This window comes from Pelophylax lessonae, assembly GCF_965119305.1.
Source record: "Pelophylax lessonae genome assembly, chromosome: 3".
NCBI lineage: Eukaryota > Metazoa > Chordata > Amphibia > Anura > Ranidae > Pelophylax > Pelophylax lessonae.
The window spans coordinates 293,294,908-293,322,404 of NC_138770.1; the positions used below are offsets into that span (position 1 = coordinate 293,294,908).

Genomic DNA, 27,497 nt, shown 5'->3' on the forward strand with positions numbered 1-27,497 from the left:
GGAGGATTTAACTTACTAAACTGTGATACCAGAAATCCCTAAATTCTAAATTTGGAGTGAGATGGATTAATTATTGTTTTGGCCATGCTTCATATTAAACTTTGCCACAATAATTTTACAGGATTAGTTCACCTTTACAGAGAAAAATGTAAATGTGAACAAACACTTAACCCCAGGTGCGGACAGAGGGTGATCGGTGTTAGGTCATATTTTTTTGTGAAGGTGAACTAACACTTTAAAGAAATGCTTAACACTTTCAGTACAGCCATAGTTTGCAGTTAAAGAAAAGCAATTTTTGTCTCCTTTCTTTCTACCTACATATTTTCTTGGGAACTTACGGCAGAATGATGGACTTCTCCATTTAATCCTTACTCCTTGTGTTCTGCAAGCATCTACATAGGCTTGGAATATAGCACACATTGTAGAGATCATGCTGTCAAATCTGCACATGTCATACACACAAGACTGAATAAAGAGCTGTGGATCAACTAGGTGATGACAAGGTTTGAATGTGTCTGACAGAAGTGCATTGCACTGACTATCTATTGATGGTCTCTGAGCTGCAGTACATGGTGGGCTAAGATCCAGTCTGTCATCATTCAAGCACCTGCAGAAAAAAAAGTATTTTAAATTACTGAAGAACCATCAAAGTACTATAGTGAATGAAGTTAAAGGTGAGACTACTATTGTTGAAATCATACAGCTTTGTCCTTATCTAATAATTACAATCAATACTTAATGACATTAGTTCAGTTTCCCTTCTCCTCAAAACTCCATGTCACAGGCAGCTAGCTATACCTGTCAGTGGGCGATAACTTTTAAAATCATTTAGGACTTATTTCCAATTTTTTTATTGATGTGGTAAAATAATAGTTCTCTAAGTGCAAGCTTCATCTAGGTTTCTATAGGTTCTGTGTTGATTTAATTATTACTTGTGGTCTGCAGTATGTCGGTCTCCAGCAAACTAACCTCTGTTCCTTTATGTTTTTATTGTGTCTTCTGTGTAGCCAAGAGCTGGTTTCTTGCTCCTATTATTAGGAATAGTACATGTGTTTGAAACCAAGCAACCAACTATCATCTAAATACAAGAGTCATGTGTATTCATCTTTGAATCCTGGGGTGCTTTGTATGTTTAGTCCATATCTGTGCAGTAATCCAGTGTGGAATGATATATCTGTGCAGGAGCTTCCTGTAATAAAGACCACTTACTGCTGTTCTCTCTCTGACTGGTCTTGTCTCTACCTCCTCCTGTAATTTTCTGCATGCAGCCTGTAGTGAATGGGGCCTTCTGATATCACTGCTACTTTTACAAGATCATTTTTAAATTTGCAAAGATATTTCATGCTCACAAAGTGGATTTATATAATTTGTAGCTATTGAGGAATATATTTAAATAAACTTTTTTGTGTCCAGAGTTTAGTTCAAAACCTAACCTAACTCCCAACATGGTACATTTTAAATGTAATTTGTAATAATTTTTTAGTATTACAATTCAATATCACATCCTTCTTTGGCCCAAACCCAATTTAAGGTAAAGTGAAGAAGGTTTAAATTGTTGTCTGTGTCCCACTCTTTTCTTGGACAGGAAGTAAAGAGATAGCTCCCTAAACTGGACACAATTAGAAATAAAAACCTAGTAGAACTCTGAAATCTTCTGCATCATAAAACAAAAAAAATGTTTATTAAGTACAACCACTACCTTAGGGACAATAAGTGATGAGAAATATTCCCAATTGGAAGCAGAAGTTAATAAAACTTGACAAAATTTTTAACCCTTTCAAACTATAGCCATTTTCTTTTTTAAACCAATATCAACACATGTTTTAGAATGCAAATTACTTTGGATCGCTGTCTTCTGTCTTCCAGCTGTTTCCAAATTCAGTTACATTGGCTGCCTGAAGTAAATTTGGCATGAGGTATTCATCGTCCTTTTGGTAGTTGAAATTTCCACACATACCACACACCTATAGAAAACAATTTTAATGCAAATCAGCAATGTCCTTTTTTTTTTAATAGTGTGATCAGTACAACTCTATCAGACAGCAACTGTGTTATACTAATATATCTGAAAATAATGAAAGACAACACAATTTGACAAACATATCCACAGTTAATGATCATTTTAATCATATTTATTTATAACAGATATTTATGTAGCATTTAACATTGACACCAGCCCCTTCCATTAAGGAGCTTACAATGTAAGGTCGCCATCTCACACACACTGAATTGGGGGTACCAACACTGAAAGGCAGAAGTGTTCACCACTAAGCTACAAGGCTGCCCGCTTTTATAACATTTCAGTGACGTTTTTTTTGAGTTATGGATAAAACTCCTTCTGACAATGCAACCAACTGTGTTTTTGTCAAGCCTTCTGTCAGTCAGATATTTGCAAATAATTGTTTTTTTTTTTTTTTTTTTTTGTTTCAAGAAGACTAAAATAAAACCTTCTCTCTTCTGTCCTTTGGTACCCCTACCAGTTCACCATGGCACTTCAGTCGTCAATGTTTTTTTAACTTCATGTATTCATTCTGTGCTCCCTGTGGATCGATTTTCATGCTATCATTCATAGTTATGTCAATTACTCACTCAAGACCCCAGACTTGTACAGAATTAAACTCCCATAGTGAACTATTAACTGGGACTCTACATACATTTACAAGATGACTTTCCTTCCTATCATTTTCACACTTTCTAGAATTACTTTGAAATGAGACTATCATAAGAATTAATTTCAACTGCACTTTATTGAAATGTGGTAGGATAACTGACTATATAATCCTAATCTGTTTTTATCCAATTACCAATCTTGTATAGTCCATGAGATGAGGTAGAAAGCTTAAAAAACTCTTATCTTTTTGAGTGTGCTATCGGTATTAGTTACATTAAACAACATTACTGGTTCTCTTGTCTCTGGTGACAGTTTTCAGCAGTGAGATGTTTTTTTCTTGCTGACATAACTTAAATTGGTTGAGGCATATTGCTGCCTGGTTAGAATATTTTGGGCTCTAGATGTTTCTGTTCTATATGTCATATATGCTCTACTGGGAAGTATGGATAATGGAGAATGCATTATTGACTAATGTTCAAAAATACACAATATTTCTACATGTGCACTAATGTGAAGGACAAAAATAAAAACACATTGACCACTGACCTTTCCAAAGTATGATGTAGGTAGCACGATCTCCAAGTGGTGATTACCATCAAACTTTACTATCATTCCGAAGTCAGTGGTCACCACAGTATACATGCCAACAGTGGCAATAGATACCCCTGCCAATTGTCCAGACCACGGTGTAGAGATGAGTGTATCCCCAACCTAATAATAAAAAATAAAAAAACAGACAACAATTAATGACACCACAGAACTTCTTGCACTTAATTCATATGCAATTAATTTAGTCATCCTTTAAGGCCATCTTGCAAAGGACTTTCTTCATACTGCAGTGGCTGCAAGCAGTATAAACAGCATTCCTACACTGTAGGCATATATACTATGAAACTTGCAACAAAAACAAAATGTGGGATAATAGGCTATATGGCAATCATGTGGTATTTTATAAATTCATGATTTATTTAGTCTTACCAAAGTTCTCCTATCTCTCTGCAGTGTAATACGGATGCCATAAATGTCAATATAAACTTCTTTGAGATATGTTGCAGCTCGTTGTCCTCGGTCCTCTGTTTTGCCTTTGATGGTAAAGGGGATGATGCTTCTCTTGTCACAGACATCCACCAGCATGTAAGTACATGTTCCCATGAAAGTGTGCATGACCTTATCAAATGTATAGAAGTGGGGATCTCCAGAAACATGGCAAGCTGCAATTCCTGCAGTAAAAACAATATGGGGTCAATTTATAAACAACATGATCAACAGTTCACCTGATATTTGCTAAAAAAAAATCTTCTTTGGGTAACATTAGAGGACAGTCGCACTGCAAAATGATTACATTTCCTGCATTTAACAGTTCTTTACAGTAACATTCACCCTATGTATAAAAAACAAAATAATACATTCCCTGCAGATTTACATTGTGAACTGGTATTAGGGATTCTTTAGTCAGTTTACCATGCATGCAGACTAATACCAATTATGGGCTATGATGTCAACAGGTACAGCTTTCACTAAAACATCCCCTAAATTTTACCTGAACACATACTGTAACATCTAATGTATCCCTTTAAATGAGGCCTTAATGCGTAACTGCTCTCCACATTAAACCGTTATCCCTCAACTTGCCTTTTGATAATTGATTTTTACCGACCCTGTGTTTAATGTGATCTTTTATCATTTAATCTCTGACAGAATATATGTAGGTACAACATCAAACCCACACAATCCCAATATCCCAGCCAACATGCTCTCTCTTTCTCTGTTTCCCCATTTTTTCTCTCTCTCTATATACACATCAGATAATAAAGTACAAACCGGAGGAATGACAGCCTAGCACTCCATCATCCACCTTGCATTGCTCTTGTGATCCGCATTGCCATTCTGCGCATGTGATGTTGTTATTGTTATTGCATGTACAGCGCTGTGTGCAGTTTTTATAAGTGAACCAACTTTCACCAAGCTGAAAGCAGAAAGTAAGCAAGAAATTATTTAAAAAAAAATGTTTTTCCATATTGTTTGCAGGAACACTACATTTGTCAAACAGATATGCCAAATTCTGTTGAAAAAAAAATTGTTAAGATTTTACTTTTGATTGTTTGAAACCTTATTGTTCATTTTTTTGACAATGCAAAACATATCAGTTCTTCAGGCTGGGTTCACACTGTTGCAAATTAGATGCTAGTTTCCACCCATCTAATTCGCATGACAGGAGAATGTGTCTCAATGGAGCCGGTTCACACAGCTCTGTGTCTGCTGCGCAGTGGCTCGCAGAAAAGTCCTTTGCATCTTCTGGTCCATTTCAGGTCAGAATTCAGTCAAAAACATGGACTTAATTTGAACGGTGCACGGGGATGCACCAGACCCCCTTCTGCGAGCCGCTTAAAATTCACTGTGAACCCAGCCTTAGTCAAAATCGAACAATTTGAAGGTATGATTGATTTTTTAAGCTTAAGTAGTGGGTGAAGGAAAATGCAGGCTCACACAACTGTACTAAGGAACTCAGCCAGGCACAACATGATGGTAAGAAGGATATACTCATTAGTTTATTTTAAAAGGACGAAATTGAAATATTACAAACTTTCAGAGAGCTATGTTCCTTTAACAGGGAATCCATGACCCATTTGTTTGCATTCCTACATCTTACTGCTGACAGCTAATTAGCAGTCAGCTAATGTAGAAGATGTAGAAGAAGACATGGTACATATAGATGTGAATCTAATGTCATTGATGCATGTTCTATCAAGCATTATAAACATAAGTCACAATTGTGACTGTTTTGTATATGGCTAAAAAAATTTCCAGGGATTGGGTGACTAATCAAAATTACGTTTATGCCTTATAAAGAATTACTTTATACAAAGCTAAACATAAAAAGTTAGCGCTATCACTTTTACTTAACATTAAGTTCTGCTGACTTCAGTTTATTGCACTCAATGGTTACATGGACTAAAAAGCCTGGGAGCTGAACTTGAGAGTGCTGTTATTATATATATATATATATATATATATATATATATATATATATATACATATATAATATATATACATATATATATATATACATTTATAACAAAATACATTATAGGCCAGCAAACTAGAGAAACAAATCTTCTAAAATGGGAACAAAATTTTGTAAACATTTTTTTTTTTTGTTTTTAAAATGGATCACTATAGGAAGAAAACAAACAGCAAATTAACCAGTTTAATGCTTTTGTGAAAACAAAAAAAAAAAAAAAACGTCTAAGTCGTTATATGTACAAGAGTGCCATTTAAAGAGTTAAAGAATACTTTACCTGGTAAGAGTTGTTATTTTCATCAATGCAGCCACATTCACCCTGTGGGACGCATTTGTCTCCGCTGAGGACATAGCTGTCATTACAAAAACAGCCTTCTACTGACTCAGACATGCATGGTGCTACTGCAGGACTGTTAAAGCAAGTGGATGGACATGTGGTACCACAACTCTTATAATAACTCCTTGCAGGACATGAAATAGCTGAAAGTTTAAAAAATGACTTGTGAGATATTTAAACTTTAGCAAAGAACAATGCAACATTCATATTTAAAGGCAGGTTATAGGTGAGAAGTGCACTGTGCCAGTTAAGGAGAAATTAGGTTTCTACTGGTGCAAGGCTTCATTTGTGAGTATTATATAACACATACCAAATAGATGGGATGTGATCTTACGATGAAGACAAATTCTAACACCACAGTGTACAGCAATAAGTAAGCTACAGTTTTAAGCATACTAGCGCTTTCTCATGCTTCAACAGTAGAAGTCTGAGAAAGAGCAGGAATGCTCAAAACTGTTGTTTTGAAGCAAATTGCTGGTATTATATCTCATCTACTTGGTATATTGCAACAGCAAATGTGGAGCTTTCCTAATGTACTGTATACACCTTTTATTGAAGAATGTATCACCTGTTATTTGTAGCTTATTCAAATTGGCCTTCTATGTGCAACCATAGTATGTTCCCCCTTCACAGAGATGACATGCCCACAGTATTTAGGATGTTTTAACAACTCATACTACAAAGACCATTGATAAGAATTCAGTTCAATAGCAATACAGCAATACAGGTTTTACACAAGATGAGGGGCTAAAACTGTTCAAATCACATTTCTCCACTATTACAGTATTACAGATTTCCTTAAAGGAGTTGTAAAGTCAGAAGTTTTTTTTTTTTATCTTAATGCATTCTATGCATTAAGATAAAAAACCTTCTGTGTGCAGCAACCCCCCTCAGCCCCCTAACACTTACCTGAGATCCCTCTCTGTCCAGCAATGTCTACAAGTGTTTCAGCCATTCAAGATTCTCCCTCCTGATTGGCCTCTTTGGCTGCTGCTGCTGTCAGTCTAAGGCAGCTAGCCAATCAGGAGAGAGAGGGGGAGGGGCCGGGTCAGGGATCCGTGTCTGAACAAGAGAGCTGTGACTCGGCTCTAGAGCCCCCACAGTAAGCTGCTTGTTGTGGGGGCACTGAACCGGAGGGAGGGGCCAGAATCACAGAGGAGGGACCCGAGAAGAGGAGGATCCGGGCTGCTCTGTGCAAAACCACTGCAACAGAGCAGGTGTGTATAACATGTTTATTTTTATAGGAAAAAAATGAGACTTTACAATTGCTTTAAAGAATTTCAAAATGTGCAGCATTACCATTGCTACAACACAGAATGTTCACAATCATCATGCAAGATTAAACTCAAAGTACTCCCCTTCAATCAGCTCATACAGGGGCTTATGGCTTCACTATACATGGCATCCCACTGTGCTTGTCATTGACACATCTACAAGTGGTTGTAAACCCTTACATAAAACCAATGGAATGTCTAGCTTTAGATTATACAGAGAGATGAAACAAATCCTCCTACATAAGTTGTACCAGCTTATCTGCAGCCATCTGGCCTGTACAGTCTTCTAAAACACACAGAGTTACATAATCTGTCAGCATCTCTAAGCAGCACAAAAGAGGGGGGTAGAGATAAGAATTCACACATTGCTCAGCTAAGAGAGAAGAACCCTTATCCCTAATTGGAGGGAAGGGACAAAGTCCGCTCCTTACACTACAGGAAGAAAAAGCACAACTGTGACTGTCAATCACGGGCTGTGTGCTGGAGCTCTCTTCTCCTGTCTCTTTATTCTTCTGGTGTCAGGGAAAAGCTGTCAGAAGGGAATGATACAGATAACAGAAGAATCAGGCAGCATAGAGAAATCAGATTCAGAGCTTTGGATAGAGGCAGATTTAATAGTTGATTGTAAGCAGCTGCTCTAAATAAAGAACCAAAAACATGCATTGCCCATCAGAGGGCAAGAATTCATGCACGCTCTAAAAGGTACTTCTTCCAAAGCCAGATGAAGCATGATAGTAATGGGTAACCCTGACTCAACCATTCATGTTCACTACTGCAGATCTTCAATATATTGTTGAGATTATGAAACTCTTGCCTTTCATGCAAGTCTCAGTAAGTATGAGTCTCATACAGTATTTTATCAGTTTAGCAGAGTGACATGAATAAACTGGTGATAACTGGATGCTGTGTTTTCCAAAATGGTGAGTAGGCTATACACAAATGTCTGGGAATATGGCACAGCCATTCTCAGGCTATCCAATTATTTTCTGTCTTCATGGATTCAAAACTATGCAATGTTATAGGCAATGTTAGCTCTTGTTCTTGTGCTCAGTGCTTTTTTTGCAATTTTGATCCATAAAGGCAGAATAAAGTGATAATTGTGTAATGGTTGTGATGTACTTCCTGTTTTTCTGATAGTATTCAATTATGCACAGAGTGGAATTCCTGAGCACACGGTGAGCCACCACTGATTACTAATGGCACATGTTACCTTACCACATTTTTATTTTATACACCAATGCCACCACACATTATATACAATGTCTTCCTGCTAATCTCAATTAAAAAAAAGCATAAGCTTATTTGCAGGGTTCCCTTTAGTTTCTTCATTATGTCCTAAAAATGTCAAATGCATAACAACAGGCAAAGAAGCCAATGAGAGTAATATGAGTTAAATAGCACAAGAAAGCCATCACAAATCGAAGATATATACAGCACTCCAATCTTTTCCAGTTGAAATTGTCCCAACATGTACAGTAATTCAGGTGCCTGTGTTGGAATGTTTTGAACGCAATTTTGGGAAGGATGAATGTGATTTTTGCTACAGGACATGATACGTATGGACTTTAAAGAGCTTATTTATATAACAGTATAATAATATTTAACATGAAATTATTCATTATTTTGTTATTAAGTTATGTACAATTACTTACGACAGAAAGTGTCTGATCTCCATTCTACACACACTCCAGCATCTGAGCACTGTTGGGCATATGCCTGCACAGCATAGCAGAGGGAAGTTGACTCGCCCTGAGTAAAGCACATATCCAGCACACAATTCTCAAAGAAGTTATCAGGATTTATTAGAGCGTGACAGTCCTTGAAGATACCTAAAGGAAAAAGTGTTCATGTCTGTTAGTTTTCTTTCATCGCTATTCAATAACATAATTTGTCCACAAGTTTAAAGCTGAACTTTGGGCAGATATAAAAGACACAAATGTAGCTCTGTAACCATGAATGCATAATTAAAAATATTTTTTTTTTGCCGGTATTATACAAATGTTGGCATGGTATCAGACTTTTATAGTCTTCTGTACAGCTGGGCTTTGACAGGAGGAGGAGGAAGCAGCACAAGGAGAGAGAGAACAGCGTGGAAGAGAGTTATGCCCCGTACACACGTGCAGATTATCTGAAGACTTTTGTCTGTAGACTTACCAAAACCATATAATATGAGGTCAAACCTAAACACTTTCAATTTGTATGCAATCCGGCAGGCCCTTGCACTACATAGAAAAGGTAAATCTGAAGACAAGTCTTCAGATAATCTGCACGTGTGTACGGGGCATCAAGCTCATCATTGTTCTGCTTTTGACTTTAATTTTCCAGTCAAAGGGTGGGGTTGGGGAGAGGACCTGTAATTTAAAGTCATCTTCCCATTCTAGATAGCATGCACTGTGTGACAGAGCTGTTTATATTTCAGGACTGGATGAACAAAAATACAAATTCTTTTGACAAATAAACAGCTTTCATCTGTGTATCTCATGTGTTTATTTGGCTAGTGGTCTGGAGCTCAGCTTTAAGCAATCTATGTTTTACCTAATGGATCAGTTATAATGCCACAAGCTGTAGTCTTGCTGTACTCCTGCTGGTCACTTGAACTACAACTTTCCAGTTCTTCACTTCCACATCTTTAGGAAACAGAAATGAGTAGTGAGCATATTCAATAAACAGAAATACGAACATGAACTGTTGCATTAGTACCTAATGAATGCTACTATATACTATTAATACTGGGTTATTATTTATCATTTGTGATGTCCTCTTGGTATTAGAAATCTACCAAATTATAAAACCTTGAAATGTATTTCATACTTTATAATACAGTACATACTATACATTTTTTTACAACTTTAGTTAATCAATTTAATAAAAACCGACTGCTGTGTATTTCTGCATGATTGAAACTCTCTGGATTTGTTTTTATTCAGTTTTCTTTTCTAAAGAGTTTAACCACTTGCCGACAGCTTACTATATATATATATGGCGGCAGGGTGGCTCGTACAGGATACGTTGCTCGCTTGGTGGCAGCGCGTGAGCCGGTGGAGAGCTCCCGCCCCCGATCGTCAGCCGGGAAGCCGATGCCTGTGTCAGGCGGCTCCAATTGCCGACTGACACCCGCGACCGCTCCCCGCTGAGAGAGGACGGTCGGCTGTTGTAAACACAGCCGACCGTTCTTCTCCCTGGAATGGTCATAGAGCCCATGTGATCCTTCTATATAGAATCACATGTCTCTATGGTAATTTCAGAAGCCATGCCCCCCTCCACAGTTAGAATCACTCCCCTAGGCTCACATTTAACCCCTTGATCACCCACAGGGTTTACCCCTTCCCTGCCAGTGTCATTATTACAGTAACAGTGCATATTTTTAGCACTGATTACTGTAGTAATGTCACTGGTACCCCCAAAAGTGTCAAAAATGGCAGTTAGGGGTCCGATCTGTCCGCGGTAATGTCGCAATCCCACAAAAAAAAAAAACGCAGATCGCCGCCATTACTAGTAAAAAAAAAATAATATTAAAAATGACATAAATCTTCCCCGTAGTTAGTAGACACGATAACTTTTGCGCAAACAAATCAAAATACACTTATTGCGTTTTTTTTTTACCAAAAATATGTAGCAGAAAACAAATTGGCCTAACATGTTAACAAATTTTGATTTTTACATTTTTTTTGAGAATGTCATATAGCAGAATGTGAAAATCTTATTTTATTTTTTTCAAAATTGTCGCTATTTTTTTGTTTTATAGCGCAACAAACAAAAATTGCACAGGTGATCAAATACCACCAAAAGAAAGCTCTATTTGTGAGAAAAAAAGGACATCAATTTTATTTGGGTACAGCGTCGCACGACTGCGCAATTGTCCGTTAAAGTAACTCAGTGCCAAATCGCAAAATAGGGCCTGGTCATTAAGGGATCAAATCCTTCCGGTCTTAAAATGGTTAAATACATAAAATAAAACTTTTAAAGAATCCATAGAAACATAAATGAATGTACATATTGTGGAAAATTAATGCAACCATAATCTACTTATTGCAATATATGAAAGTGTTCGAACTATGTGAGAAAATTTACATTTTAACACTTACAATTCACCATCTTGTGAAACTATCCAGCTGTCTCCCAATTCTCTGGAATCAGTGGCAATGCTGCCATCTGGTTTCATGTTATCATCTGATGATATGCCATTGTAGTTCCCTGAATAACAGTGCAATGATTTACAATGATTATTTAAGATATGAGTCATCATATAGATTGTGTGTTGTAAATCTTTAAAAGAGTGACCTTAACACAAACATAGGACTTACCACACAATCCACATAAATGATTTTTGAAGGCTGATGGCAGGGAAATGTCAACATAGTGGTTACCATCAAATCTCACTTGTAGCCCAAAATCTGTTGCCAAAATCAAATAATTGCCACTAAGATGGACTCTCAGTCTACTATCAGGAGGGGTTGGCAGATTTGTTCTCTTCCCATTTACCTGAAATTACATATTTTAAAAGTTTTCATTGTGATGTGTTGGATCTGTAAAATGTTGTTTTCTTTCCTAGCAATGTACAAGACATTACTCAGATGATTTAGGCAGTGCAATAAATAGCAATTACTTAGAAAAAGTGATGCCTAATCTAATTTGTTTCTTTGGAACACTTTGACATTGTCAATATTTGCTATATCATTATTTTAAAAAAGTGGCAAAAGCCACCCACACATTGTAGCAAACTAGGCAAAAGATTAAGGTTATGACTTACTGTATGTGGCAATATTAGTCAACTAGATAATCTTATAGCCATTTTTTTTAAAGAATGTCTTTCGTAGCCTTTCATGTGGGGTGGAACATACTTATATAAATATATAGAATTTGCACAGGATATGTACATTTGTGAGTTTTTCTCAGTGTCTTTGGTATTTGTCATGCTGCCATGTCTTATTCTATTAGTAGGCTCTCCATTGGTTATTGGCACGTTGGGGAGCATGCTGAAGCTCTGATTTTGGAAGTGGGTGGCAGGTTTGTTCACTGGTTTTGACACAATCTGCCACCGATCTTCGTATTGCATTGTATACCATCTGCAGCTCTGCAGCCCGATTTAAGACAAATTAACTGGAAGCTGCGGAGGGAACCAAGACACTGCCACATTGCACCTACTGGCACCAACCCATTGCTATATATAATTATGGCTGTAAGAGATAATATTTCCTAAACCCACAAAACAGCAAAATCATTTTTTTTTAATAACAATTGCTACTACCTATCTGTTGTATTCAATTATAGTATATCATTAACTTTATATGTTGAAAACATCACTTACATTTAGTTTTTTATTCTTTAGTAGTGTGAAGTTAGTGCTGTACACTTCTACATGCACAGACTGAACATATGAAACTTTAGTGTTCGAGCCCCGATGTTCATTTGTAGTATACACATGGAAATATGGGAATCCACTGGTCAAAGCATCACAAAGTTTAGTGAGAGTGTAACTGCAGTTGCCCATATAATGGTGTACTCTACCATCAAATGTGTTGTAGTGAGGATCACCTGATGCACTGCAGATTCCGGTAGCTAAACAAAGAAACACAAAAAGAATGAATAAGACAGGACAAGACAAATGATCAGCTATAGCTCTTAGATTTGTTTTCCTAAATAACAACTCACTGTTACATTAGTTATTATCTTTACATTAAAGCTGATTCCTGAAACAGTTTCATGATTTCCTTACCCCTTTGGCTAGCATGCTGCTATATCATTGTTAAGCAATACCTGATCTATTAATGTAAACATACAAGCTAATTTCTGCTATATGTTATATGTTAGTTAGATCCTTGTTAAGCAATTATTAGCACTTTTTTTATCAAATTTCTGAAGTATAATTCAAAATGATCAAAATTTGTTTTCAGGGGTGCTTTCCTCGGGGGTGCTTCAGGTCTTTCACAATCCTAGCAATAACTCTGGTGGATCATAACACATCAGCCTCCTTAGCCTCAGTGGATCATTTATGGTATTATAAGTAGTAATCAGCATGGATTCATGAAAAATCGTTCTTGCCAAACCAATCTATTAACCTTCTACGATGAAGTGAGCAGCCACCTAGATAAAGGTAAGCCTGTGGATGTGGTGTATCTGGACTTTGCAAAGGCCTTTGACACCGTTCCCCACAAACGATTACTGTACAAAATAAGGAAGGTAGGTATGGACCATAAGGTGAGTACCTGGATAGAGAACTGGCTCCAGGGGAGAGTACAGAGGGTGGTGATTAATGGGGAGTACTCGGATTGGGCGGGTGTGGAAAGTGGGGTCCCCCAGGGTTCTGTCCTGGGACCAATCCTGTTTAATTTGTTCATAAATGATCTAGAGGAGGGGATATCCAGCACAATCTCAGTATTTGCAGATGATACTAAACTAGGCATGCCAATATCTTCTATGCAGGATGTGGAAACCTTACAAGCAGACCTGAACAAAATAACGGGGTGGGCAACTACATGGCAGATGAGGTTTAATGTTGATAAATGTAAAGTAATGCACTTGGGGGCCAGAAACCAGAAAGCAAGCTACTCACTAGGGGGGGAACCTCTGGGTGAGTCTAGGATGGAAAAGGACTTGGGGGTACTGGTAGACAACAAGCTTGGCAGTGGCATGCAATGCCAAGCCGCCGCAAGCAAAGCCAACAGAATACTGGGATGTATAAAAAAGGGGATTCACTCCAGAAATAAAGAGATTATTCTCCCACTCTACAAGACTCTGGTCCGGCCACATCTGGAGTATGCTGTCCAGTTCTGGGCACCGGTCCTCAGGAAGGATGTGCTGGAATTGGAGAAAGTCCAGAGAAGGGCAACAAAAATAATTAGGGGAATGGAGGACATCAGCTATGAGGAAAGACTACAAGCACTGAACCTTTTCTCTCTGGAGAAAAGACGATTGAGGGGGGATATGATATCAATGTACAAATACTGTACTGGTGACCCGAGCATAAGGAACAAACTATTCAGAGAAAGGAGATACAATAAGACACATGGCCACTCACTAAAACTAGAGGAAAGGCGGTTTAACCTTAAAGTGCGTAAGGGGTTCTTCACTGTAAGAGCAGTAAGGATGTGGAATTCTCTTCCACAAGCAGTCGTATCAGCAGGGAGCATCGATAGTTTCAAAAAACTATTAGATGGACACCTTAAAGACCACAACATACAGGGGTATACAATGTACGGTTAAAAGCAAACACACACACGCATCATAGGTTGAACTGGATGGACTGATGTCTTTTTTCAACCTTACTAACTATGTAACTATGTAACTATTTAACAACAGCTACCTTATTATTATAATTATTATTATTATACAGGATTTATATAGTGCCAACAGTTTGTGCAGTGCTTTACAATAGCTTCCCTGAATTCCCTAGACTTAGTGGATCATATTAGATCAGGTACCTTAGCTTCAGTGAATCATATTACATCAGTTATTCAAGCCTCAATGAATCATATTACATCAGCTACCTGTCCCTTAGTGGATTATATTACATTGGCTATGTAAGCATAAGTGGATAATATTACATCAACTACCTGTCCCTTAGTGGATCATATTGCATTGGCTATGTAAGCTTAAGTGGATAATTTTACATCAGCTACTCAAGCATTAGTGAATCATATTACGTCAGCTATCTGTAATTGAGTGGATTATGTTACAGCTACCTGTGTCTGAGTGGATCATATTACAACAACTATCTGTGGTTGAGTCGATTATCATATAACAACTACCTATGTCTGAGTGGAACATATTACAACAAATTGTTGTGCCTGAGTGGATTATGTTACACAGCTACATACACTATATTCCCAAAAGTATTGGGATGCCTGCATTTACATGCACATGATCTTTAATGGCATCCCAGTCGTAGTCCCTACGGTTCAATATTGAATTGGCCCACAATTTGCAGCTATAACAGCTTCAACTTTTCTGGGAAGGCTGTCCACAATGTTTAGGAGTGTGTCTATGGGATTGTTTGACCATTCTTCCAGAAGCGCATTTGTGAGGTCAGGCACTGGTGTTGGAGCGAAGGCCTGGTTCGCAGTCTGCACTCTAATTTATCCCCAAGGTGTTCTATTGAGCTGAGGTCAGGACTTGGTGCAGGCAAGTCAAGTTCCCTCATCCCAAACTCGCTCATCCATGTCTTTATGGATCTTTCTTGGTGCACCGGTCCACATGATTTGGTGGAGGGGGGATTATAGTGTGAGGTTGTTTTCCAATGGTTGGGCTAGCCCCTTAATTCCAGGGAATATAATTATTAAGGCATCAGCATACCAAGACATTTTGGACAATTTCATGCTCCCAACTTTGTGGAAACAGTTTGGAGTTGGTCCTTCCTGTTTCAACATGACTGCGCACCAGTGCACAAACAAGGTCCATAAAGACATGGATGAGAAAGTTTGGGGTGGAAGAACTTGACTGGCTTGCGCAGAGTCCTAACTTCAACCCGATAGAACACCTTTGGGATTAATTAGAGTGCAGACTGACAGCCAGGCCTTCTCTCCAACATCAGTGTCTGACCTCACATATGCGCTTCTGGAAGAATGGTCAAACCTATGCATAGACACACTCCTAAACCTTGTGGACAGCCTTCCCAGAAGAGTTGATGCTATTATAGCTGCAAAGGGTGGGCCAACTCAATAATGAACCCTACAGACTAAGACTGGGATGCCATTAAAATTCATGTGGGTGTAAAGGCAGGAGTCTCATACTTTTGGTAATTTAGTGTACGTCTGAGTGGATCATGTTGCATCAATTATTTGTGCCTGAGTGGATTATAATATAACAACTACCTATGTCCGAGTGAATCATATTACAACTACCTGTGTCTAAGTAGACTATAATACAACAATTACCTGTCTCTGATTTAATTTTATTATAATAACTACCTGTATCCAAGTGGATTATGATACAACAATTACCTGTATCTAAGGGAATTACAGTATATTACAACAACTATCTGTATCAGAGTGGATCATATTCCAACAACTACCTCTGTCTGAGTGAATTATATTGCAACCATGATCTGTGTCATAGTGAATTGCATTATCATAGCAATCTGCACTTTAACTGGCCTGCCACTCTTACTACTAATTTGCTAAATGTACAAATGCTGAAGTAAAAGAGTGAATTGTGTTGTACCAAACTCTTTCCAAACTCAGCTCTATTATACTGTCTTTTGCTGCAGGGAAGGGATGTATTAATTGAAACAGAACATGACATCACAGAAGGAAGCAACCAAGTACTACCGCTGTTATTAAGGTAAATTCAGGATACGGCACTTCTCCATTAATTACAACCTGGCAGTCAAAATTGGTAGGTACAACGTAAATACAAAAACAATACTTCATGTCCATAGCTTCAAAATAGAAGCAAATGTTAAACTTTTTCTTGTTAAATATAGTTCATATACATTTTATTACATTAATGCGTATTTAATTAAATGTAAGTAACATGCATAAGCATTATTAATCATAACTCAGCCAAGTGAAATGTCACACATATACTTTTCATTTTGATACCACTTACTTGTAACTTCTGCTGTTTTTGTTGTAGTTGCGATATCAGTAGTAGCAATGCTAACTGTAGTAGGTGTTTTAGTGCTAGTTATAACATTTGAAGGTGTTGTGGTAATAATAATGGGTAATGCTGTAGAACTTGAACCTAAGGAGAAAAATATATTATTGTTGGAAGTAAAGAAACTTACAAAGTGACCCATAACAGATTGCCCGATTAACCCAATCACCAACATCAGTGTCTGACCTCACAAATGCGCTTCTGGAAGAATGGTCAAACCTTTGCATAAACATACTCCTAAACCTTGTGGACAGCCTTCCCAGAAGAATTGAAGCTGTTATGGCTGCAAAGGATGGGCCAACTCAATATTGAACCCTACGGACTAAGACTAGTATGCCATTAAAATTCATGTGGGTGTAAAGGCAGGAGTCCCAATACTTTTGATAATTTAGTGTATGTCTGAGTGGATCATGTTACAACAATTATTTGTGCCTGAGTGAATTATAATATAACAACTACCTGTGCCCGAATGAATCATATTAAAACTACCTGTGTCTAAGTAGACTATAATACAACAATTACCTGTCTCTGATTAAATTATATTTTAACAACTACCTGAATCCAAGTGGATTATGATACAACAATTACCTGTATCTAAGGAATTACAGTATATTACAACAACTACCTCTGCCTGAGTGGATTATATTGCAACCATGACCTGTGTCATAGTGAATTGTATTATCATAGCAATCTGCACTTTAACTGGCCTGCTACTCTGACTACTAATTTGCTAAATGTACAAATGCTGAAGTAAAAGAGTGAATTTTTCTGTACCAAACTCTGCTTTATTATACTGTCTTTTGCTGCAGGGAAGGGATGTATTAATTGAAACAGAACATGACATCACAGAAGGAAGCAACCAAGTACTATCACTGTTATTTAGGTAAATTCAGGATACGGCACTTCTCCATTTATTACAACCTGGCAGGAAAAATTGGTAGGTACAACGTAAATACAAAACAATACTTCAAATCCATAGCTTCAAAATAGAAGCAAATGTCAAACTTTTTCTTTTTAAATATAGTTCATATACATTTTATTACATTAATGCGTATTTAATTAAATGTAAGTAACATTCATAAGCATTATTAATCATAACTCAACAAAGTGAAATGGCACACATATACTTTTCATTTTGATACCACTTACTTGTAACTTCTGCTGTTTTTGTTGTAGTTGTGGTAGCAGTAGTATCAATGCTAACTGTAGTAGGTGTTTTAGTGCTAGTTATAACATTTGAAGGTGTTGTGGTAATAATAATGGGTAATGCTGTAGAACTTGAACCTAAGGAGAAAAATATATTATTGTTGGAAGTAAAGAAACTTACAAAGTGACCCATAACAGATTGCCCGATTAACCCAATCACCAACATCAGTGTCTGACCTCACAAATGCGCTTCTGGAAGAATGGTCAAACCTTTGCATAAACATACTCCTAAACCTTGTGGACAGCCTTCCCAGAAGAATTGAAGCTGTTATGGCTGCAAAGGATGGGCCAACTCAATATTGAACCCTACGGACTAAGACTAGTATGCCATTAAAATTCATGTGGGTGTAAAGGCAGGAGTCCCAATACTTTTGATAATTTAGTGTATGTCTTAGTGGATCATGTTACAACAATTATTTGTGCCTGAGTGAATTATAATATAACAACTACCTATGCCCGAATGAATCATATTAAAACTACCTGTGTCTAAGTAGACTATAATACAACAATTACATGTCTCTGATTAAATTATATTTTAACAACTACCTGAATCCAAGTGGATTATGATACAACAATTACCTGTATCTAAGGAATTACAGTATATTACAACAACTACCTCTGCCTGAGTGGATTATATTGCAACCATGACCTGTGTCATAGTGAATTGTATTATCATAGCAATCTGCACTTTAACTGGCCTGCTACTCTGACTACTAATTTGCTAAATGTACAAATGCTGAAGTAAAAGAGTGAATTTTTCTGTACCAAACTCTGCTTTATTATACTGTCTTTTGCTGCAGGGAAGGGATGTATTAATTGAAACAGAACATGACATCACAGAAGGAAGCAACCAAGTACTATCACTGTTATTTAGGTAAATTCAGGATACGGCACTTCTCCATTTATTACAACCTGGCAGTAAAAATTGGTAGGTACAACGTAAATACAAAAACAATACTTCAAGTCCATAGCTTCAAAATAGAAGCAAATGTCAAACTTTTTCTTTTTAAATATAGTTCATATACATTTTATTACATTAATGCGTATTTAATTAAATGTAAGTAACATTCATAAGCATTATTAATCATAACTCAACAAAGTGAAATGGCACACATATACTTTTCATTTTGATACCACTTACTTGTAACTTCTGCTGTTTTTGTTGTAGTTGTGGTAGCAGTAGTATCAATGCTAACTGTAGTAGGTGTTTTAGTGCTAGTTATAACATTTGAAGGTGTTGTGGTAATAATAATGGGTAATGCTGTAGAACTTGAACCTAAGGAGAAAAATATATTGTTGTTGGAAGTAAAGAAATGTACAAAGTGACCCATAACAGATTGCCCGATTAACCCAATCACCAACATCAGTGTCTGACCTCACAAATGCGCTTCTGTTAGAATGGTCAAACCTTTGCATAGACACACTCCTAAACCTTGTGGACAGTCTTCCCAGAAGAGTTGAAGCTGTTATAGCTGCAAAGGGTGGGCCAACTCAATAATGAACCCTACGGACTAAGACTAGTATACCATTAAAATTCATGTGGGTGTAAAGGCAGGAGTCCCAATACTTTTGGTAATTTAGTGTACGTCTGAGTGGATCATGTTGCATCAATTATTTGTGCCTGAGTGGATTATAATATAACGACTACCTATGTCCGAGTGAATCATATTACAACTACCTGTGTCTAAGTAGACTATAATACAACAATTACCTGTCTCTGATTTAATTATTTTATAACAACTACCTGTATCCAAGTGGATTATAATACAACAATTACCTGTATCTAAGTAAATTATGATACAACAATTACCTGTCCCTGAGTGAATTATATTACAACAACTACCTCTGTCTGAGTGGATTATATTGCAACCATGATCTGTGTCATAGTGAATTGTATTATCATAGCAATCTGCACTTTAACTGGCCTGCAACTCTTACTACTAATTTGCTAAATGTACAAATGCTGAAGTAAAAGAGTGAATTTTTCTGTACCAAACTCTGCTCTATTATACTGTCTTTTGCTGCAGGTAAGGGATGTATTAATTGAAACAGAACATGACATCACAGAAAGAAGGAACCAAGTACTACTGCTGTTATTTAGGTAAATTCAGGATATGGCACTTCTCCATTTATTACAACCTGGCAGTCAAAATTGGTAGGTACAACGTAAATACAAAAACAATACTTCATGTCCATAGCTTCAAAATAGAAGCAAATGTTAAACTTTTTCTTTTTAAATATAGTTCATATACATTTTATTACATTAATGCGTAATTAATTAAATGTAAGCAACATTCATAAGCATTATTAATCATAACTCAACCAAGTGAAATGGCACACATATACTTTTAATTTTGATACCACTTACTTGTAACTTCTGCTGTTTTTGTTGCAGTTGTGGTAACAGTAGTAGCAGGGCTAACTGTAGTAGGTGTTTTAGTGCTAGTTATAACATTTGAAGGTGTTGTGGTAATAATAATGGGTAATGCTGTAGAACTTGAACCTAAGGAGAAAAATATATTGTTGTTGGAAGTAAAGAAACGTACAAAGTGACCCATAACAGATTGCCCGATTAACCCAATCACCAACATCAGTGTCTGACCTCACAAATGCGCTTCTGGAAGAATGGTCAAACCTTTGCATAAACATACTCCTAAACCTTGTGGACAGCCTTCCCAGAAGAGTTGAAGCTGTTATGGCTGCAAAGGATGGGCCAACTCAATATTGAACCCTACGGACTAAGACTAGTATGCCATTAAAATTCATGTGGGTGTAAAGGCAGGAGTCCCAATACTTTTGATAATTTAGTGTATGTCTGAGTATATCATGTTACATCAATTATTTGTGCCTGAGTGGATTATAATATAATGACTATCTATGTCCGAGTGAATCATATTACAACTACCTGTGTCTAAGTAGACTATAATACAACAATTACCTGTCTCTGATTTAATTATTTTATAACAACTACCTGTATCCAAGTGGATTATGATACAACAATTACCTGTATCTAAGGGAATTACAATATATTACAACAACTACCTGTATCTGAGTGGATCATATTACAACTAGGGTTGAGCGGACACCTAGATGTCCGTGTTCGACGGGTTCGGCCGAACTTTAAAAAAAAGTCCGGGTCCGTGTCCCGGACTTTTACCGAACTTTTCCCGGACACCGAACCCCATTGAAGTCAATGGGGACCCGAACTTTAAGGCACTAAAATGGCTCTAAAACACCAAAGGAAAGGGCTAGAGTGCTGCAAATGGCAGCAAAACGTAATTAAGAGCATGGCAAGTGCTCTGCAAACAAATGTGGATAGGGAAATAACTTAAAACAACAAAAAAAAACAGAAAAATAAAACAATGTTCTTCTTCATCTCTGAAGGACGAGGCCCATATGGAGTAGGAGGGAGGTTGAGGTGGTGGTGGATGTGGCGGTGACATAGGCGTGCGCACAGGGTGTGCTGGGTGTGCCTGGGCACACCCTAATCACCTAGGGCACATAGCATTGCCAGTGAGGAGATGGGAAAGATCTCCCTGGGACCTGCTCTGCTCTATTTCTCCTTGCCTACAGGTACATGGCCCCGATACATTACTCTCCCTGCTGGCAAACACATGCATGTGTATTTCAACTTTGGGGTGCACACCTTAATGCAATAGGCTGCGCACACCTATGGGCGGTGTAGGTGGAAGCGGCGGTGGAGGAGGACCAGGGCCGGATTAACAGCATCATGGGCTTGGTGCTGAGGATTTTGAAGGGCCTTAGGGCCGTGCCTTGCCATGCACCCAGAGGAGGAAGGGTGCAGCCATGCATGCCTAATTCAACATGGGATGCTGTCTCTGAAGCCCATAAACACATCCATGCATCGCCAACTGTCCCTCCTTGTCCGGCCTTCACGCTGTGTGGGGAGGTTCTGAGGGTGCTGCCTGGGGAAGCGAGCATAGAAGCCAGACTTCTGTGTTTACAAGTGACAGAAGAGCGGTAACAGTGAATATGGCCAACCCGGGGCCTATATAAAAGGTAGGGGCCTGGAGCTGCAGCTCCAATAGCCCCTACATTAATCTGGCCCTGAGGAGGAGGACGAGGTAGCCAACACTGCTTCTTTTCACAAATTTTAAATGAGGGTACACCCCAAAAGAGTGAGAAAGAGCAAAAATGGAACAATGGGTGGGTAAGGTCGGTATCCATTGCTATTCTGCACAAGGTACGGAAAAGTCCCGTGGGATCCATGCCTGGTTCATTTTAATGAACGTGAGCTTGTCCACATTGTCTCTGGACAGGCGGCTGCGCTTGTCTGTTATAACGCCCCCAGCCGTGCTAAATACCCGTTCAGATAATACACTGGCTGCAGGGCACGCCAGCACCTCCAAGGCGTAAAGGGCAAGCTCAGGCCATGTGCCCAATTTGGAGACCCAGAAGTTGAAGGGGGCAGACCCGTCATTCACTACATGTAGGCGTGTGCACACATACTGCTCCACCATGTTGGTAAAATGCTGCCTCCTGCTAAGACGTTCCATCTGAGCTGCTGGTGCTGCTGTTTGTTGTGGCGTGCTGACAAAGCTTTTCCACATTTCGGCCATGCTAACCCTGCCTTCTGAGGTGCTGGCGGTGCCCTGGTTGCGTTGGCGACCTCCTCCTCCTCCTCCTCTGCCTTGTGCTTCCACTGTGGCCCCGCTGTCAGATGGGAATGCCAGCAGCATGGCGTCTACCAGCGTGCGCTTGTACTCGCGCATCTTGCGATCGCGCTCCAGTGAGTGAATTAAGGACGGTACGTTGTCCTTGTAACGGGGATCCAGCAGCGTGGCCACCCAGTAATCAGCACAAGTTAGAATGTGGGCAACTCGGCGGTCGTTGTGGAGACACTGCAGCATGTAATCGCTCATGTGTGCCAGGCTGCCCAGAGGCAACGAAAGGCTGTCCTCTGTGGGAGGTGTATGGTCCGTGTCCTCTGTATCCCCCCAGCCACGCACCAGTGATGGCCATGAGCTGGCCTGGGTGCCACCCTGCTGTGCACATGGTTCCATCTCCTCCTCCAGCTCCTCCTCCTCCTCCTCATCCTCCTCATCCTCCAGAACTGTGCCCCTGCTGGACAATTGCGTCCCTGGCGTTTGCGTGTGCAGGAACCCACCCTCGGAGCCCCTTGCGAATGACTGCCCTGAAAGCCTTGGAAATGTTACCTCTTCATCCTCCTCCTCCTCCTCATCCTGTGCCACATCCTCTTCCATCATCGCCCGAATTGTTTTTTCAAGGAGGCATAGAAGTGGGATAGTTAAGCTGAGAACGGCGTCATTGCCACTGGCCATGTTGGTGGAGTACTCAAAACAGCGCAACAAGGCACACAGGTCTCGCATGGAGGCCCAGTTATTGGTGGTGAAGTGGTGCTGTTCCGCAGAGCGACTCACGCGTGCGTGCTGCAGCTGAAACTCCACTATGGCCTGCTGCTGCTCGCACAGTCTTTCCAGCATGTGCAAGGTGGAGTTCCACCTTGTGGGCACGTCACATATGAGGCGGTGAGCGGGAAGGCCGAAGTTACGCTGCAGCGCTGCCAGGCGAGCAGCAGCAGGGTGAGAACGCCGAAAGTGCGCACAAACGGCCCGCACTTTCTGCAGCAGCTCTGACATATCGGGGTAGTTTTTAAGGAACCTCTGCACCACCAAATTCAGCACATGCGCCAGGCAAGGGATGTGCGTCAAACCGGCTAGGCCCAGAGCTGCTATGAGATTTCGCCCGTTATCGCACACCACCAGGCCGGGCTTGAGGCTCGCTGGCAGCAACCACTCATTTGTCTGCTGTTCCATGCTCCTCCACAACTCCTGCGCGGTGTGTGGTTTGTCCCCCAAACAGGCAAGTTGTAAAACTGCCTGCTGTCGTTTACCCCTGGCCGTGCTGAAGTTGGTGGTGAAGGTGTTACGCTGTCCGGATGAGGAGGCGGTAGAGGATGAGGAAGCGGAGTAGGAGGAGTTAGGAACAGGAGGCAAACTGAAGCGCCCTGCAATCCTCGGTGGTGGAAGGACATGCGCCAAATTGCTATCCGCCTCAGGCCCATCCGCCACTGCATTTACCCAGTGTGCCGTTAGGGAGATATAACGCCCCTGACCGTGCTTACTGGTCCACGTATCCGTAGTTAGGTGGACCTTGGCACAGATGGCGTTGCGCAGTGCACACCTGATTTTTTCCCCCACTTGGTTGTGCAGGGAAGGGATGGCTTGCCTGGAAAAGTAGTGGCGGCTGGGCACGACGTACTGTGGGACAGCCACCGACATAAGGTTTTTAAAACTGTGCGTCTCCACCAGACGGAATGACAGCATTTCAAAGGCCAATAATTTTGAAATGCTGGCATTCAGGGCCAGGGATCGCGGGTGGGTAGGGGGGTACTTCCTCTTCCTCTCAAGTGTTTGGGAGATGGAAAGCTGAACGCTTCCACGGGACATTGTGGAGATGGTTGTTGGTGACCCAGGTGGTGGTGTTGCTGACAGATCGTCTGTTTGCGGGGTGGCAGGTGCCGGTATCACTACAGATGTGGCTGGAGCGGCCGAGACTGCAGCAGAAGAGGAAGCAGGATGAGCCAGAGACGTTTCTTGGTTTTGAAGGTGTGTACTCCACTGCAGCTCGTGCTTTGCACTTAGATGCCTGATCATGCAGGTTGTGCTCAGGTTGAGAAGGTTCATGCCTCGCTTCAAGCTCTGATTGCACAGGGTGCAAACCACTCGTGTCCTGTCATCAGCACATTTTCTAAAGAACTTCCACGCTAGAGAACTCCTTTGAGCTGACTTTGGTGCGCTCGTTCCCTTGCTGCGTTGGGCAGTAGCGGGCGTAGTGTCTAGGGCACGGCCGCTCCGCTTCTGCACCCTGCTCCCTCTTCTGCTGTGCTGGTGGCTCTGTGCGACCACCGCCTCTTCCTCCAAACTACTCAGTTCACCTGCATGACGTTCATTCCATGTGGGGTCGAGGACCTCATCGTCCTCCACATCATCTTCCACCCAGTCTTCACCCCTGCCCTCCTTGTCGGTCTCCACAATGCTGAACGCCGCAGCAGTTGGCACCTGCGTTTCGTCATCATCGGAGACGTGCTGCGATGATCCTTGCATGTACTCATCTTGAGAAATAAGTGGTTGGGCATCGCTGCACTCAATCTCTTCCACTTCTGGGGCAGGGCTAGGTGGATGGCCCTGGGAAACCCTGCTGACAGAGTCCTCAAAAAGAATAAGAGACTGCTGTATGGCTTGGGGCTCAGACTGCTGGCCTGATTTGCAAGGGGGTGAGGTGAAAGACGGTTGGACATTGGCTGCAGGTGCCAACTCTGACCTTTCTGCAGTAGACTGGGTGGGAGACAATGTGAAGGAACTGGAGGCACTGTCAGCAGCAAACCAATCTACTATCGCCTCAACTTGTTCTGGCCTCATCACTTCTAGGGGCGTTTGATGCCCTACCAAATACTGATGCAGGTTCTGTCGCCTACTCACACTTGAGGAAGGTGTTTCACTTGTGCGTGTAGCTGGCACAGATCGACCATGTCCTCTCCTTGCAACAGGAGCTCTACCAGCAGCACCACGACCCAGGCCACGGCCCTTATTTGACGGTCTCCTCATATTTCTGTAATTTAAGATCTTGCCCTAGAAAGGTTTTTATTGAATAGCGGAATAGAAAATATGATCCAAAAAAAGTGTATGTATATCACACGTACACAACCACACTAGGCCCCAATTACTATTGTTTGTACCCCTAAAAGGCTAGATGAGGAGTAGGGGGGGTATGGAACAGGCAGCACCCTCAAACCTTCAGAAGTATGAGATGAACCCCAACAACTTGGAAAGGTGGATCTCTCTCACACGTACCGACACAGACTATCCCGCAATTCAATTGATCCTCAAAGGTTTTTATTGAATAGCGGAATAGGAAATATGATCAAAAAAAGTGTATGTATCTCGCACGTACACAACCACACTAGGCCCCAATTACTATTGTTTGTACCCCTAAAAGGCTAGATGAGGAGTAGGGGGGGGTATAGAACAGGCAGCACCCTCAAACCTTCAGAAGTATGAGATGAACCCCAACAACTTGGAAAGGTGGATCTCTCTCACACGTACCGACACAGACTATCCCGCAATTCAATTGATCCTCAAAGGTTTTTATTGAATAGCGGAATAGGAAATATGATCAAAAAAAGTGTATGTATCTCGCACGTACACAACCACACTAGGCCCCAATTACTATTGTTTGTACCCCTAAAAGGCTAGATGAGGAGTAGGGGGGGTATGGAACAGGCAGCACCCTCAAACCTTCAGAAGTATGAGATGAACCCCAACAACTTGGAAAGGTGGATCTCTCTCACACGTACCGACACAGACTATCCCGCAATTCAATTGATCCTCAAAGGTTTTTATTGAATAGCGGAATAGGAAATATGATCAAAAAAAGTGTATGTATCTCGCACGTACACAACCACACTAGGCCCCAATTACTATTGTTTGTACCCCTAAAAGGCTAGATGAGGAGTAGGGGGGGTATGGAACAGGCAGCACCCTCAAACCTTCAGAAGTATGAGATGAACCCCAACAACTTGGAAAGGTGGATCTCTCTCACACGTACCGACACAGACTATCCCGCAATTCAATTGATCCTCAAAGGTTTTTATTGAATAGCGGAATAGGAAATATGATCAAAAAAAGTGTATGTATCTCGCACGTACACAACCACACTAGGCCCCAATTACTATTGTTTGTAACCCTAAAAGGCTAGATGAGGAGTAGGGGGGGTATGGAACAGGCAGCACCCTCAAACCTTCAGAAGTATGAGATGAACCCCAACAACTTGGAAAGGTGGATCTCTCTCACACGTACCGACACAGACTATCCCGCAATTCAATTGATCCTCAAAGGTTTTTATTGAATAGCGGAATAGGAAATATGATCAAAAAAAGTGTATGTATCTCGCACGTACACAACCACACTAGGCCCCAATTACTATTGTTTGTACCCCTAAAAGGCTAGATGAGGAGTAGGGGGGGTATGGAACAGGCAGCACCCTCAAACCTTCAGAAGTATGAGATGAACCCCAACAACTTGGAAAGGTGGATCTCTCTCACACGTACCAACACAGACTATCCCCCAATTTAACTGATCCCCAAAGGTTTTTGATTAAATAGCGGAATAGAAAATATGATCCCAAAAAAGTGTATGTATATCACACGTACACAACCACACTAGGCCCCAATTACTATTGTTTGTACCCCTAAAAGGCTAGGAGTAGGGGGAGTATGGAACAGGCAGCACCCTCAAACCTTCAGAAGTATGAGATGAACCCCAACAACTTGGAAAGGTGGATCTCTCTCACACGTACCAACACAGACTATCCCCCAATTTAACTGATCCCCAAAGGTTTTTGATTAAATAGCGGAATAGAAAATATGATCCCAAAAAAGTGTATGTATATCACACGTACACAACCACACTA

At 40.3% G+C, this 27,497-nt stretch overlaps 1 protein-coding gene across 2 annotated transcripts in view; it reads right to left on the minus strand.

The window, feature by feature from the left end:
* The window catches only part of LOC309551102 (IgGFc-binding protein-like), a 106,843-nt gene that overhangs the window by 28,480 nt on the left and 50,866 nt on the right, over positions 1 to 27,497 (minus strand). For both annotated transcript variants that reach the window (XM_082251547.1, XM_082251548.1), the window contains exons 14-24: positions 12,553 to 12,803; positions 11,549 to 11,726; positions 11,330 to 11,438; positions 9,780 to 9,871; positions 8,897 to 9,073; positions 5,911 to 6,113; positions 4,433 to 4,577; positions 3,590 to 3,831; positions 3,158 to 3,322; positions 1,840 to 1,964; positions 339 to 607 (exon numbers count right to left, since the gene is read on the minus strand). In XM_082251547.1, the coding sequence (XP_082107673.1) occupies positions 339 to 607; positions 1,840 to 1,964; positions 3,158 to 3,322; positions 3,590 to 3,831; positions 4,433 to 4,577; positions 5,911 to 6,113; positions 8,897 to 9,073; positions 9,780 to 9,871; positions 11,330 to 11,438; positions 11,549 to 11,726; positions 12,553 to 12,803 (1,956 nt within the window). The remainder of the gene's footprint in view (positions 1 to 338; positions 608 to 1,839; positions 1,965 to 3,157; positions 3,323 to 3,589; positions 3,832 to 4,432; positions 4,578 to 5,910; positions 6,114 to 8,896; positions 9,074 to 9,779; positions 9,872 to 11,329; positions 11,439 to 11,548; positions 11,727 to 12,552; positions 12,804 to 27,497) is intronic.